At 37.1% G+C, this 17,024-nt stretch overlaps 1 protein-coding gene across 1 annotated transcript in view; it reads right to left on the reverse strand.

The window, feature by feature from the left end:
* LOC105987676 (dymeclin-like) overlaps positions 1-17,024 on the reverse strand; it is a 93,949-nt gene that overhangs the window by 51,825 nt on the left and 25,100 nt on the right. The window contains exon 2 of the mRNA XM_013019028.1: positions 623-805. Coding sequence (XP_012874482.1) covers positions 623-769 — 147 coding nt within the window. The 5' untranslated portion in view covers positions 770-805. The remainder of the gene's footprint in view (positions 1-622; positions 806-17,024) is intronic.

Consider the following 17,024-nt stretch of genomic DNA (forward strand, 5'->3'; position numbering starts at 1 on the left):
AAATACAAAACAAAACAAAATACATCAAGTCTCACTCAAAGAAATAAACATGCTCATCCGAAACGGTGCTTCTTTATCATCTTGACTGTTAATTATAGTTAATGTTGAAAGAAGGAACTCTTAGTATCGTAGATAACTCTTTGCAGAATTTGTTACATTAAACTTCCTCTGCTTTAGTATTTAAAAAGGAATTATACATGCCAGTATAATGCCAGTGTATACAGTAGCATATACCTGTAATCCTAGCACTCAGGAGACTGAGGCAGAAGGATGCTAAGTTTGAGGCCAGATTAAGCTCCATAGTGACTATGAGCCCAGCATAGGCAATGAAACAAGCTCCTGTCTTGCAAACAATTAAAAAAAATATAAAGTAGAATCACTGGGCTGGGAAGGTGGCTCAGTAGTAGCTAGTGCTTACCTCACATGCATGAGGCCCTGGGCTCAATTCCTCAGCACCGTATACACAGAAAAAGCCAGAAGTGGTGCTGTGGCTCACTTGATAGAGCACTAGACTTGAGCTGAAGAGCTGAGGGACAGTGCCCAGGCCCAGAGTTCAAGCCCCATGAGCGACCAAAAACAAAACAAAACAAAACCATAAAAATACCCCTTCTTTGAAACTTACCAGATCGATGTTTTGCATTACATCTTGAAAGGAAGGATGAGTTCGAAACTGTTCAAAAAGATCTCGTTTGTAAAGCAGTGCGTACACCAAGTTTGGGTTGTGGTGAAGAGAATTTGTCAAGCAGGAATTGATGATTTCTAGCATCATTCGAATCACTTCTTCAATGACATTGAGGTCTTGAGCCTTATAAACAAAGTAAGCCCCAAAATAGTCAATGTTTTTTTTTTCCTTCACACAGAGGAATTAAAATGTAAGTAACTGCTTATAATTATAACAGTACTGGAAAAATTAGGCAGGAAAGAATTCAAGTTTATTTGCCAAGAGGTGGATTTATCAGCTACTAAAGGGTTTGAGTTAAAAACATAACTAGGAATTTCATATAATAAATGATGTATTAGCTAATCAAGAAGAATATTTAGAACCTCTTCATCAATTCACTTAGCAGATTCTTATTTGTATTCTCAGCCTAAATTGTTAAACTTCCACAATGTAATGATGAGGCCTTACCAAAAATAAGTGTCCAGTTCCAAAATTTACAGATAAATATACTGTGGTTTTGCCACTGTTTCCTCAGTGTGAACAGTCTTTGAGAATTTGAATGTAAAATGTCTATAAGACAACAAAATTTAAAGTAAGCAACTAGCAAGGTTTTCAATAAAAGACTGAGTGCAGCTCAAAGCTTCCAGCTGGGAACCTGGAGCCCAGTCTTAAGCCTCTCACTGGATTCTCTCCAGGGCTCTTCCCTGGGGAGCCGAGCTGCTAGTCCCTGCTGTCTCCTTCCAGCACGGGGCTCATCAGGCTCTCTGGCTCTCACTATTTACTCTGCTTTGGCGCCATGGAGAAACATCAATCTCAGCTTTGGGCCTGACTCTGTACTTTGATGTCTTACAATTTGTTATGGTTTATCTATTATGATTTTGGTGCAAAAAAGAGAGATCAGCCTTCAAATATAGAACTGACAACATAATATCAACCTGAAGTTCTCTTAATTGTATTTTCATTCCATTTGATATATGATTTATTTACTAGAGGAGAAAGAGTTTAGAATTTTCTCTCAGGTCATTTAAGAACAACTCACTGGGATAGTATGACTACTTCAGAAATATAAATCCTAATCTGTCTTTCCTTTTTTTAAGTTATATTTTTATTTTATTACCTTTAAGTAGTTGTACAAAGAAGTTACCATGCAACAAACCACTTTATGAATACATCTTGATGAATGTCATCCCTTTCAACATTTTCCTCCATTTCTTCCACCCCAAGCCCTCCCTTCAAGTTTCTTAATTTTATAGAATATGCATTGAATATTATGACTATGTTATTCCCTGCTTACCTCCCTCTCCTTTTTTTTTTTTTTTTAAATTTTGCCATGATTGGGGCTTGAACTCAGGTCTTCATGCTCTCAGCTTTTTTTTGCTAACGGCTGGAGCTCTACCACTTGAATCATACTTTCACTTCTGGGTTTTGGTAGCTCATTGGAGGCAAAAGTCTCGTGGACTGGTTTCAAATTATAATAATCAGATCTCAGTCTCCTTAGTAGAGAGGATTATAGGTGCTTTAGATTTTACTTTGTATCAGTCTGACTAAAAAGTCCTTAAAAATTATATTACCTGTCTTATTTATTTATTTATTTGGTCTTGGGGCTTGAACTCAGGGCCTGGCGTTGTCCTTGAGCTCTTCTTCTCAAGGCTAATGCTCTACCACTTGGAGCTACAGCTCCACTTCCAGTTTTCTGGTGGTTAATTGGAGAGAATTTTCATGAACTTTCCTGTCTGGGCAGACTTTGAACCACAATCCTCAGATCTCAGCCTCCTGAGTAACTAGGATTACAGATGTAAGCTTGGCTACCTGTCTTAATGATCTTACTAGGTATTTTATGAAATTTCTGTTATACTGTTACTATGGATAAGTGCTAATGCTAATTTTTATAGATTATAAACAGCTGCAGAAATATAAATTGAACAGCAAAGGAAATTCCCAATAATATAGGAAATAAAGATATTTAATATGTTATCAAATTTTATTGCACTGTCATGATAAAAGGCATTTTTGGTTTTTTAATGTTTCTAAACAATTAGGGAAACAAATAGGGAATAATATACAACTGAGAAGTTTAGAGGAAGTTTAACTTAAAGAGTAGCTGATTTTCTACCAATATCTATTTTAACATGTAATATTATAAATAATTTATGTTAGTACACTTTTAATACAAAGGCTGCATAAACACTCTTTTCATGAGATAAGGTCAGTTTCCTTCCTGGTTACACCCAGGGGTGAAATTCTAAATATTTATCAACTAGTAGGCCAGGCAGGCCTACTGGATATGGGATATATCAGCCTGCATCAGCTGATTTCCAATTACACTATTCCTGTGAGGGCTCTGAAAGGGATTATTTCTTGAGAAATAAAGTTTCCTTGAAGCTATGTATCTATATTGATTGGTTTTATTATGTTCTAAAAACTGTACCAGGAATTTCTCTCTATATATAATTTTATTCAATTCAGTAATTCTTTGATTTAATACAGAGTAAGAAAGCTTAAAATCTGACTAAAAATTTTTTAAAAATAGTTGTTTTTGTGATTTTTTGGCTTCTTTTGTTATGTTCTCCTATGGTATATCCCTACTGCCATCGTATTTGATTTTGGTACCCTGCATTTTGTATATACATGTATCTAATTTGGGGAGGGGAAGGAGAATAACAAAATGCTGAAACAAGGACATAGGATGACCTGTTACAAGATACTATGTTGGAAATGAACCTTATAAGTTTGCGGGGGTTGGGGGGGGATGAGAGAGCTAGGGGAGGGAAGGGATAGTAGGAGAAAAACAAAGGAGGGGGTAACAATGCCCAACAAGAAATGTACTCATGGGGCTGGGAAGGTGGCTCAGTGGTAGAGCGCTTGCCTTGCATGCCTGAGGCCCTGGGTTCGATTCCTCAGCACCACATAAGCAGAAAAAAAAAAGTCAGAAATGGCGCTGTGGCTCAAGTGGTAGAGCGCTAGCCTTGAGCTGAAGAGCTGAGGGACAGCGCCCAGGCCCAGAGTTCAGGACCCACGACTGGACCAAAAAAAAAAAAAGAAGAAATGTACTCATTAACTTGCTGATTTAATTGTAATCTCTCTGTACAGCATCTTTGCAAGAAAACAAACAGCACAAAAAAAAAATCCAGCCAGGTGCTGGTGGCTCACCTGTAATCCTAGCTACTCAGATAGGATCGAGGTTCAAAGCCAGCCTGGGCAGGAAAGTCCGTGAGAGACTCTTATCTCTAATTAACCACCAGAAAAACACAAGTGGTGCTGTGGCTCAAGTGGTACAGCACTAGCCCTGAGATGAAGAACTGAGGGACAGTGCCCAGGCCTAGGGTTCAAGCCCCACAACTGATACACACACAAAAAAAACCCATAAAAAAATCACAAAGCCACACACAACTTATATTAGACACAAAAGTTACTCTCTTTAATGCTAGAATCCATCCCCTTCTTTAGAGTGGACATCAAGTGAACAACTAGCTTACTCTTTTTTAAGAATTATTACTAACTAGTTGTATATAAGAGTTACAATTCCATAAATCAGGTTATAAATACAATGCTTCTTGGTCTATGCCACCCCTTCCTTCATGAAAGCAGAATATACAATTCTTTCACCTAAGTCAGTGATTCTCCGCTACTACTTTAATAATCCTTTAAGAAATAGCTAGGATTCTTACTGTTCATTGTTTTCTAGAAACGACATTCTATGTGTCCCTTCATTCCTGTTGGAAGATCAATTACAGCTTCCAGGCACCAACCAGATCATGAAATAATCATGATATATTATGTGATTTACTAAAAACAATGTATCAAATTTTTGGTTAACTCTAATTTCCAAGAGAAATTATCCCAATAAATATAATTTGCAAGTTAAATTGAATCTTCAAATTGGCTTCAAATGCAGGTATATATTGGACATGGCAGTGTACCAATGAAATATTTTCTTTCTTTCTTTCTTTCTTTCTTTCTTTTTAAAGCATTATCAGTTAAGTGAAGTAAGCCAGGCCCAAAGACACATAGCTCCCATGGTTTCCCTTATTGCAATAACTAGTATAAGTCTAGGACAAGCAGAGAAGGTCAAAAGCTATGTACATATGACCATATAAGATGATGGTAAGTGAAAGGAACACCAAGATAGGGACACAAATGGTTATTTCTTTCTTGTTATTGTTTTTAACATATTTATAATGTACTATGTGATTTTTTTTTGTTGTTTCTTTGGTATGTTCCTTCCCCATGGTATAACCTCTATTTTCACTATATTTGATTCTGGTGTCCTCATCTTGTATATACATTTTTCTAATTTGGGGAGGGGAAGTGAAAAAACAAAATGCTTAAATAGGGATACAGGTTACCCCATTGTAACAATGAGTGTACAAGACACTATGTTGAAAATGAATTTTACAACTTCAGGGGGAGGGGGGACGGGCGGGGGGGGGAAAGGGGGAGAAAAGGAGTTGGGGGTGGGGAGTAGTTGTGGATGTGGGGAAGGAAGGGATGGTAGGGGAAAAACAAAGGAGGAGGTAACAATGCTCGATAGGAAATGCACTCATTACCTTACTCATGTAACTGTAATCCCTCTGTACAGTAGTTTTACAATACAAAATGTATTTTTTAAAAAAGAAAAAAAAAGCATTATCAGGTAATAATCATTACTTATAAAAAGATGAAAAGTTAGCATGAAATTGAAAAGCTTTCTCTCTCTCTCTCTCAATTTGTTACTGGTTCCAGGGTTTGAACTCAGATGTTACACTTCACTCAGCTTTCTTGCTCATAGCTGGTACTCTGTGACTAATGCCATACCTCCAAGTCAACATTTTTCTGGTTAACTGGAGATAATGTTGTAGACCTTTCTGTTTTAAGCTATCTCTCCGCCTTCCCTCCCCCCTCCCCCCCCACAGTCCTGAGGCTTGAACTCAGGTCCTGGGCACTGTCACTGAGCTTCTTTTGCTCAATGCTAGAACTCTGCCCACTTAAGCACTTGAGCCACGGCTCAAGTTTCTGTTTATTTTTTCTGTTTGTGTGGTACTGAGGAATCGAACCCAGGGCTTCATGCATGCTACGCAGGCACTCTACCACTAAGCCATTCCAGCCCCACCCACCCCCACTTTTTTTTTCTTGGCCAGTCTTGGGGCTTGAACTCTGGGTATGGGCATTGTCCCTGGCTTTTTTTGCTCAAGGCTACACTCTACCACTTGAGCCACAGAGTCACTTCCAGCTTTTTGTTTGTGCAGTACTGAGGAATTGAACGCAGGACTTCATGCATGTTGGGCAAGCACTCTACCACTAAGCACATTCCTAGCCCATGTTTTGCTTTGTCTTGTTTTTTTAAATGAAACCCTCTTAGCAGCTAGGATTACAGGCATGAGCCATTGATGCCAGCTAAAGAGCTTCTTTAAAATGACACAATCTGCCAGGTGTCTGTGGTTTATGCCTGTAATCCTAGTTACTCAGGAGGCTGAGATTTGAGAATTGAGGTTTGAAGCCAGCAGTGGCAAGAACATCTGTTAGACTCTTATCATCAATTAATCACCAAAAAGCTGGAAGTGGAGCTGTGTCTCAAGGGGCAGAACACTAGCCTTGAGCAGACACATATACACACATTCGCACATACATGTGCGCGCACACACATACACAAAGCCACACACATAGCTCAGGGACAGCACCTAGGTCCTGAGTTCAAGCCTCAGACCTGGCACAAAAATCAATCATCTAATCCTTAGCATTTAAATAGATAAAAATGGTTAGATAATCGTAAGTGCTAGAGTTTCAAATATTATTTAACACTACTGGCTTGAATTCAGTCTAGTATACACTGAGCTCTGTCATTGAGCTACACCTCTAGACTCCTATTTCATATTTATTCTGAGAAGTGAAAATGGGGATCATTTGTAAAGCCTATACAACTGTGAAGCACAAGATAAACAGCATGTAAGCATTTCTCAAAATAAAAATATTATTACTCAAGGGAAAACCATTTTAACTTTATAGACACAATTATAAAAAAGTAAAACTATAAATGACTTTCCAAAGTTGCTAAACTAATGCAATAATCACAAGAGCAAAAAAACCCCAAAAAACAAAACCTTGGAAATCACCCTTCTTTGTGTTAAATGTAAGTAAAAAAGTTGATTTTTATTAATTTATTAACTGGGCCTTTAGGAGATACTGGATAGAAAAAGTCTTCTATTTCTTTTAGAATAAAGTAAGGTTTTACAAAAATTATATATTTTTATTTTGTAATTTATTTTTTGGTGGTCCTGGGGCTTGAACTCAAGGTCTGGGTACTGTCCCTGAGCCTCTCTGTGCTCAACACCACTCTCTAAACTACAACACCAATTCCGGCTTTTTTGAGTAGTTTATTGGCGATAAAAGTCTCACAGGACTTTTCTGCCTGGGTTGGCTTCAAACCATGATACTCAGATCTCAGCCTCCTGAGTAGCTAGGATTACAGGCATTAGCCACTGGTACCTGGCAAGGATATGATATACTTTTAAAAGTTAACCACGTTTCCTCTGTACTCTGTTAAAATTTACTTTGTCACAGATACAATCTGATTGGCTCATCAATATAGTGACAAAATATGTAGAAATAACAAGATCTGTGTTTTTTTTCATTCATGCTCTGTTCCATTAAAGGAATTAGGCTCAAAGTTAAATAACAATTGAAAGTATGTGTGGAGTATACTTATTTCTTATAGACAATTTCAATGTAAAAACACAAACTGTGAGAAAATAATCCCATTTGTATTGCTTCTGATAGTCTGTAGATGTTAGGAATTAAAGCCCAACAAATTCTATGCTAACTAGTAATTTAATATCAAATAGACAAGTTGGCAGTTGTGAGAATATTTTACTTAGTTAACTGAAGTCAGTGTTGCCTTTCACTCTACAAACTTCCTTTCCCTTTTAAGAGGGGATTTATATAGTTAAATAGTTTAAAATCATTTATTTTTAGTTTCCTTAAGAGGAGCATATGTATCTTGTTTGTATTAGTTTTGGGGGGATTCCAAGAGAGCTGTCGAGATTTCCTGCATTTTCAGCAGAAAATAAAACCTTCAACAAAATTAATGGGACTTTGCCAAAGCGGGGAGGAGGAGGAAGCCCAGGCAAAGGCTTTTGAAAGTCACCATGCTAATGGCCTTCAAGGCAATCTTTGGTGATAAACTCCTGTTATCTTTATATTGTTAATTCACTGGCATACATACTGAAAAGCTTTGTGACCATGTTATTTCTAGAAAGAACTGGCTATATCCCAAAATTTCCAGCTTCTGATAGAAAGAATTGGTTTCATGTTGCACACAAATCACAGCAGAAGAATGAATCCTGTGATCAGAGGAGATGATGGGTAACTTTAATGAAGCAATGGGAGGGGCAGGTGGAAAGCAGTAGGCTGAGCTCCACTATTTTTGTGTGTGAAGGCAAAACCATGTGATATTCACTCTTCCTTATATACAATTTGAATACAACTCACAGGCTTAAACTAGATCCTTGGGAAGTGATGACTTATAATGTCCTATTGCATAGGCACTGGAAGCATGGGGCAAGATAGTGGTGGCCACTAGGGGACACTAGTTAGCTTTATGTGCTTCCTGGAATATAACCATAGGTCTTAAAAAAGGAAATTTGGTTTTATTTGGTGGTATTGGAGTTTGAATTCAGGGCCTTGTGCTTGCTAGACAAGTGTCCTACCACTTGAGTCACATCTTCAGCCCTTAGTTCTGGAGTATTTTTCAAATCGGGTCTCATGTTTATGACTAGGCCAGCCTGGACTACAATTCTATTCACATTTTCCATGTAGCTGAGATACGCACACCCTATCACATAGCTCTTATTGGTTGAGATGGGGTTTCTAAGCAGTTTTTGTTCATGCTGGACTTGACGCATGATCCTCCTGATTACAATGTGATTACACTTAGTTCTATTAAAAAAAAAAAAGAAGAAGAACATTAAGCTGTAGCCCCCAACAATCAGGCCACTGGCAAAGGGCAGAGAGCAGGGATAGGGCAGAATTGCCTTCCTTTCCCTAGGTTCTTCTACTGGCAGAAGAAAAAAATCATATATTAGAGTCCAGCATTAAAAGAATATTTTCTCTTAAGAATTACATTCATTTACAGTCTCCTTTATAATATATTGGTGTTTTATTACTAAAATACTCTTGTTCTATAAAAGTAAACTCTCACTCTTATCAAGATGCACTGGACACATAAATAGACATGCAAAACTGTAACCCCCTTGGACAACCCTTTGAAGATTAAAAAATAACTCAGCACTTTGGAGGTTAAGTTAGGGAGATAGTAACTTTGGGGCCAGGGTTAGCAGAGTAATAACTAATCAGAAGAAATATAAAGAGTAGATTGCTAATTCATTCCTTTTAACAAAAAGAATTCTAAAGATTAAAGATTTAAAATGAAAAAATAAACTTTAAAGTGGTAGAAAAAGTATAGGGAAATGTTTTCATAATCTTGACCTAGTAATGGGATAGAGAGGAAAGAAAGGGCAAAGGGAATCAAGAAATTCAAAAGCTTTAAAGGAGAAACAAACAAATGAAAAAGCCACATATGCCTCTGAATTAAACAAAAATTTAAGTCTTTTGAAATGAAAAAAGAAACTCTGGAAATGGAGGAAAGATTAACAAAGAAAAATATTAGCAACATGTCACAAAGAAAAAAAACACATGACAAAATCACCAACAAAAGTATGGAGAAGTCCTGTTGCTCGTGGCTCATTCCTGTAATCCTAGCTACTCAAGAGGGAGAGATTTGAAGGTTGAGGTTCAAAGCCAGCCTGGGGAGGAAAGTCCTTGAGACTCTTATCTCCAATTAACCATCAAACACCCGGAAGTGGAACTGTGGCTCAAGGTGGTAGAAAAGTGAGCAGAAAAGCTCAAGACAGTGCCCAGGCCCTGAGTTCAAGCCCTACAACGGAAAAAAAAGTATGAATAAGGATAGTGGTGTGGTTAAGTGGTAGATAGAATGCCTGCCTAGCTAGCATAAGACCCAGTTTAAACCCCAGTACCACTAAAAAAAAAAAAAGAACGAAAAGAAAAATATCAATAATGTAAGGTAAAATTTAATCAGCAATAAGAGCAACAAAAGAACAAAAAAAGAAAAGTATAAAGAAAAAGGCAGTTTTAGTCATTCATAAACAAATGAAATTTAGATAGTAAACAAAAAAGCCCCTAAAAAAGTAGAATGAAAAAAATAGAATGATAGAAATAATAAAAACCAGAATCAATAAATTAGATAATAAAATAAAACCACATAGAACAAATAAAATATTTATTTTTGTTGAACACAAACAAAAAATAAACACAATGCTAACCAGACAGAGGAGAAACACAATTATACACTGTGGAGAGGAGAAAGCAAACACATATACAGACAAGAGCGACATCTCCCACTTCCTGGCTTGCAGACAGCAACTTTCTCAAAGTGTTGTCATGTGGCTTTTCCTTTGTGAGCAATATGTAAGAGACACGGTGAGATCTGGTGTGTCTTCCTCTTCCTGTAAGGACAACAGTCCCATTGGATCAAGGCTCCACCCTATACACTCCATTTAATCATAATTATCTCCTCAAAGGTCTTATATACAAATACAGTCACTTTGCAGGTTAGGGCTTTAATATTTGAATTTTGGGGAAACACAATCCAGTTCACATGCAACATATGTGGCATGACCAAAGTGAGCCATTGTGTGATGTGGGAATCCAACTGTACTCTGTGAAGTACTCTTCCCAAGAAGAGACTGAATATGTGTAAGCATTTAAGAATAAATATCCATTTCTTTTAAGTACAGGGACAGAGAAGAACTCAAAGCCAACAGGAAACACAGGAACATACCTAGAATGAAGAAGATTCTACAGATCAAGTGGTTGGGTTTTTGTGGTATGATGTAATGGATAAGAAAGCAAAGGAGAAAGGATTGATGTAGTTTAAAAGTCTTTAGAGAACTGAGTTCCAGTAGTTCATATTTTTAATCCCAGCTACTCAAGATGCTTAGATCTGAGGATCAGAGTTCACAGCCAACCCAGGAAGATACTTCAAGATTCCAATTACCAAGCAAAAAGGTAGAAGTGGAGGGTCAAGTGGTTAAGAGTCAGTCTAAATGTGTGAATTTTATTTGGATTCTAATCTTGACACAGTGCCAACACACATTTTTGAGACTGCTGGAGAGATGTGATTGATTAGTGGATTTGATTATACCTAGGAAATAAACTTAGGAAGTACTGCTACTTTTGCTGTATGTGATAATGATGAGATTTTGGGAAAATTATTTTTAGGGATATATATTAAAGAGTGAAAGAATAAAAGTCTAGAACTGATTATAAAATACTTCAGCAAAGGAAAAAGAAGTATATAAATATATATAAAGGATATATATATGATATATTCAATGGTCAAATCAATTTTGGTTTCTATCCAACTAGGTTCCAAGTAATTGGGCATAGAGGGGTTCAATAAAGGACTTTTCTGTCTTTATTTTTAAAATTAATTTATTTACTTATTTATTTTTATGTTTTGTTGGTCATGGGGCTTGAACAGAGGGCCTGGGTGCTATCTCTGAGCTTTTTTGCTCTACCACTTTGAGACACAGGACCACTTTTGGTTTCCTGGTGTTTAACTGGAGTTAAGAGTGTACCATCCTTTCCTGCCTAGGCTGGCTTTGAACTGTAATCCTCAGATCTCAGCCTTCGGAGTAGCTAGGATTACAGAGGTAGCCAACAGCTCTCAGCCTGTCTGTATTTTTTAATATACTTTTAAAAATTATTTTTATGTGGAAATGCTAACAACAGAGGGGTTTCAGTTACATAAGTCAGACAAAGATTACAACATCTGGGCTGTTTCCACAACTTAGCTATTGTACATAGTACAGCAGTGAACATGGATCTGCAAGTGTCCTTATGGTATCCTGGCATCGATGTCCAAGAGTGGTATGGCTGGGTTGTAAGGAAGATCTATCTTTAGTTTTTGTTTTTGTTTTTTTTTGGTCAATTTTGGGGCTTGAACTCTGGGCCTGGGCGCTGTCCCTGTGCTCTTCAGCTCAAGGTGAGCACTCTACTGCTTGAGCCACAGTGCCACTTCCTATGTTTAGTTTTTGAGGAACCTCCAGACTGCTGTCCAGAGTGGTTGCATTATTTTACATGCCCACTAACAGTGCAATAGGGTTCCTTTCCCTCCACATTCCCACCAATATTTGTTGTTCAAATTCACAATGTTGGCCAATCTAACTGTGGTAAGATGGAATCTCAGAGTTCTGATCTGTATTTCCTTTATGGCCTGTGATGATGAGCATTTCCTCATATGTTTCTTTTCTTTTGCCAGCCGTGGGGCTTGAATTCAAGGCCTGGGCACTGTTCCTGAGCTTTTTTTGCTCAAGGCTAGTGCTCTATCACTTGAACCACAACACTACCTCCTGCTTTCTCTGTGTATGTGGTTCTGAGGAATGGAACCCAGGGTTTTAAACATGCGAGGCAAGCACTCTACTACTAAGCAACATTCCTAGCCCCCCTCATGTTTCTTTGCCATTCTGACCTCTTTTTCTGAGAAGTTGCTCCATAGCTCCTTTGCCTATTTATTGGTTTATTTATTTAGCTTTGGGAGGTCTTTTGGATATTAGGCCTTTGTCAGATGTATTGCTGGTAAAGATCTCTCTGTTGGCTGTTTTTCTTTCTTTTTTCATTTTTTTGGTTGGTTGGTCATGGGGCCTGAACTCAGCCTAGGCGCTGTGCCTCAGCTCTTCAGCTCAAGGCTAACGCTCTACCACTTGAGCCATAGCACCACTTCTAGCTTTTTCTGCATATGTGGTGCTGAGGAATCGAACCCAGGGCCTCATGCTTGCAAGGCAAGCACTTTACCACTGAGCTACCTTCTAGTCCCTGTTGGCTGTTTTTCTAGTTTAGTAACTATGGCCTTTGCTGTGCAAGAATTTTTTAGTTTGAAGTAATCTCATTTGTCTAGTTTCATTCCTATCTATCCTATCTCAAAAAGTTTCTGCCTCGGCCTATGAGTTCTAGTGTTTCTCCTAATCCCTTCTGCAGTAGTTTCAAAGTTTCAGGTCTGATAGTGAGGTCTTTGATCCATTTTGAGTTGATATTTGTGCATGATGACAAACAGGGATCTACTTTTAGTTTTCTGCATATGGATGCCAGTTTTGCAACACAAAATATGAAGAGGCTATCTTTTTTTTCATTGTATGTCTTTGGCTCCCTTTAGATAACTACAAGTATATGATTTTATTTCTGGGTTTTCTAGTTCTGTTCCATTGATATTTAGTTCTATTTTTGTGCCCATACCAATCTGTTTTTGTTGTTATAGCTCTGTCATAGAGCCTGAAGTCTAGGACTGTGATACCACCATCATTACTCTTTTTGCCTAGATTTGCTTTGGCTATTCAAGGTCTTTTGTTGTTCTATATCATTTCTGGATTGTTTTCTCTTGGTAAAGAACTTCATCAGTATTTTGATGGACATTGCATTGAATTTGTAGATCATTTTTGTCAGCATGGCCATTTTTACAACACTAATTCTACCTATCCATGAATGTGGAAGGTCTTTCCATTTCCAGATGTCATCTTTGATTTTTTTCTTCAAACGTTTATAGTTTTTGCTATGTCTTTTATTTCTTTGGTTAGTTTTATTCTTCCTAGATATTTAATTTTTTTGAAGCTACTGCAAATGCAGTTCTTTTCCTGATTTCCCTCTCTGCATTGTTGGTATATAGAAAGGCTACTAAATTTTGTGGGCTAATTTTGTATCCTGCTACTTTGCCAAAGTTACTGATAAGTTCAAGGAGTTTGGGGATGGAGTCTTTTGGGTCCTTTAGATATAAGATTATGTCATCTGCAAATCAGGATAGTTTGATGTCTTCTTTCCCCATGTGAATCCCTTCTATATACTTTCCTTGTCTTACTGCTCTGGCTACAAGTTCCAGAACGATATTGAAGAGACATGGAGAGATTGGTCATTCTTGCCTTGTTCTAGATTTTAGAGGAAATGGTTTTAGTTTTTGACCACTCAGATGATGTTGCTATTGGTCTTTCATATATAGTCTTCATTATTCTTGCCTTGTTCTAGATTTTAGAGGAAATGGTTTTAGTTTTTGACCACTCAGATGATGTTGCTATTGGTCTTTCATATATAGTCTTCATTATTTTGAGGTATGTTTCTTCTATTCCTACCTTCTCCAGTGCTTTTAATATGAATGAATGTTGGATTTTGTCAAAAAGCCTTTTCTGAATCTATTGATGTAATCATGTGGTTCTTGTTTTTGGCTTTGTTGATGTGATCTATTATATTTATTGATTTACATTTGTTAAACCAGACTTGCATCTGTGGGATGAAACCTACTTGATCATAATGTATATTTTTTTTTAAATTACTTGCTGAATTCTGTTAGTATTTTATTGAAGAGCTTTCTATCTATATACATCAGAGAGATTGGTCTATAGTTCATTTTTCATTGGATTCCTACCTCGTTTTGGGATAAGAATGATGCTGGCTTCATAAAATGAGTTTGGAATTGATCCTTCTTTTTCTATTTCATGGAAAAGTTCGAGGAGTACTGGTGTTAGTTCAACTTTTAAAGTCTTATAGAATTCAGCCAAGAATCCATTCGGACCTGTGCTCTTTTCTTGTTAGAAGACTGTTGTTTACTTCTTCAATCTCTACGTATTATGGGCCTGTTTAAGTGGTTTTTATCTTTTTGGTTCAGCTTAGGCAGTTTGTATGCCTCTAGGAATTTATCTATTTCTACTAGATTTTCCATATCATTTGAATATAGGTTTTGAAAGTAGTTCTTAATAATGTTTTGGATTTCTAGGATGTTTGTTATAATGTTTCCTTTGGCATCTCTTTATTTTTTTGATCTAAGTCTCTTCCTTTCTTTTCTTCATCAATTTAGTCAGTGGTCTGTCAATTTTATTGATTGCCCCCCCCCCAAAGAACCAGCTTTTTCTTTTCACTGATTTTATGCATAGTTTTTTGGACTCTACTTCATTGATTTCTGCCTTAATTTTTACTGTCTAGTAGTTTTGGGTTTTGTTTGCTTTTGTTTTTCTAGCAGTTTTAGTTGTATCATGAGGATGTTTATTTGTACTTTTTCTATTTTCTTTATGTGTGCATCTAAAGCTATGAACTTTCCTCTCAATCCTGCTTTTGCCATATTCCAGAAATTCCAGAGTGATATATTTTAATTTTCATTGACTTGTAAGAAATTTCTAATTTCCTCCTTTATTTCTTTAGTGATCCACGTGTTACTCAGCAGTTTGTTGTTCAGTCTCCATGTTTCAAGTGTTTTCTGCAGTATGTTTTGTTACTGAGGACTAGCTTGATTCTACTGTGATTAGATAGGATCAGTCCTTTTACATTTGCACAGGTTTGCTGTTTGTCTTAAGAGATGGTTAATTTTAGAGAATGTTCCACATGCTGCTGAGAAGAATGTGAATTGTGTGGTTCTTGGGTGAAATATTCTATAGATGTCTATGAAGTCCATTTGGGTTATGGTGTCATTTAATTTAGAAGCTTCTTTGCCTATCTGTTTCGTTGACCTGTCCTTTGGTGAGAGTGGAGTATTAAAAGTCTCCTACTACTATCATGTTCTGTAAGTTTAAGAGTGTTTGTTTAATATATTTAGGTACTCCATTGTTTGGTGCAACCAATTTTTTTGACTGAAAGTTTGAATAAAATGAAAAATGTCTAGGAAACTATGAATAATTTTTCAGCTTTGCTTATAAGCAGACAAAAATGTGAAGAGAATAACGAGAAAGAAAAAAAATCTGCCACAGATATATAAAGAAAAGTGTGGACGGGGGACTATAGCTCAGTGATAGAGGGCTTGCCATTATGAGTCTCTGGATTCCGTCCTCAGCAGTGCACAAAGGAAGCAGAGAGGGTGGGGAGGGTATATTCCCATGGCTTATAAGTAAACTTCTTTGTATTTTCAGGAATATAAAATTACTATGACATTGTTAAGTTTTTATATTGGGGAAAAAACTTTTTTTGTTGTTGTTTTTTTCATTTTGCCCTTCCTCAAACTGGAGAACATAACTCTGATCTCAAAATCTGGTACAATTTAAAAATACAAATCCATGTCACTAAAACTTTCACAATATAATGTATGTGTGTATGTATTTCAACATAGTATCAAAAACATTACAACCTGAATACTATCAGTAATTATAGAAGAATGCCACAGTAGGAAATCTACTGATGTAATCTTTCAAGAGAGGAAAATTTTTGCTATCATTTTGATGGATTTTTTCTTTGGTCAGTCATGGCGCTTGAACTCCGGGCCTGGGCGCTGTCCCTGAGCTCTTCAGCTCAAGACTAGCACTCTACCACTTGAGCCACAGTGCCATTTCTGGTTTTCTGGTGGTTAATTGGAGATAAGAGTCTCATAGACTTTCCTGCTCAGTCTGGCTTTGAACTGTGATCCTCAGATCTCAGCCTCCTGAGTAGCTAGGACTACAGGTATGATGGATGCCCTGCTTTTGACAGATTTAAAAAAGAATTAAGAGAAAAGTCTATAGTTTCTTTTCTTCCCCTCTATATTAAAACATTTATTGAAAGTAGATAATTAGGAAAATATAAAATTATTATATACAAAATATTCATTCTTTTTTTAAACAACTTTTTGGTTTGTTTTTTTTTGGCCAGTCCTGGGGTTTGAACTCAGGGCCTGTGCATTGTCCCTCAGCTTCTTTTTCCTCAAGGATAGTGCTGTACCACTTGAGCCACAGCACTACTTCTGGCTTTTTCTGTCTGTGTGGTACTGAGGAATCAAACCCAGGGCTTCATGCATGTTAAGCTAGCACTCTACCAGAAAGCCACCTTCCCAGACCAATTCTTGTAGTATCAATTTTAAAACAAAATATTAACATCATAAAACTTTACTATATAGTGAGATTTCTGTATGATATACTTCTATTAAGTGATTAAAATTATGAATGGTTCCTTTTCTTAAAAAAAAAAAAAGTGGTGAAAGGGGCCACTTCAGTAAAAGAGTCAAACAGTATATCTAGCTTGGTTAAAAATTTTCATTAAAGGGGCTGGGGAGATGGCTCAGTGGTAGAGCGCTTGCCTTGCATGCATGAGGCCCTGGGTTCGATTCCTCAGTGCCACATAAGCAAAAAGAAAAAAAGCCGGAAGTGGCGCTGTGGCTCAAGTGGTAGAGTGCTAGCCTTGAGCTGAAGAGCTGAGGGACAGTGCCCAGGCCCAGAGTTCAGGCCCTACAACCAGACCCCCCCCAAAAATTTTTTTTCATTAAAATTGTAATACTGTATATCATTTTCTTGCCTAATTAACTTGGTAAAAAAACAAATAAGAGAATTTCCCAGTGCTTCCAAGAAGAAAGGATATGGGCATTCTTGTCAGA

The sequence above is a fragment of the Dipodomys ordii genome, unplaced genomic scaffold (genome assembly GCF_000151885.1).
Source record: "Dipodomys ordii isolate 6190 unplaced genomic scaffold, Dord_2.0 Scaffold43, whole genome shotgun sequence".
Classification (NCBI taxonomy): Eukaryota; Metazoa; Chordata; class Mammalia; order Rodentia; family Heteromyidae; genus Dipodomys; species Dipodomys ordii.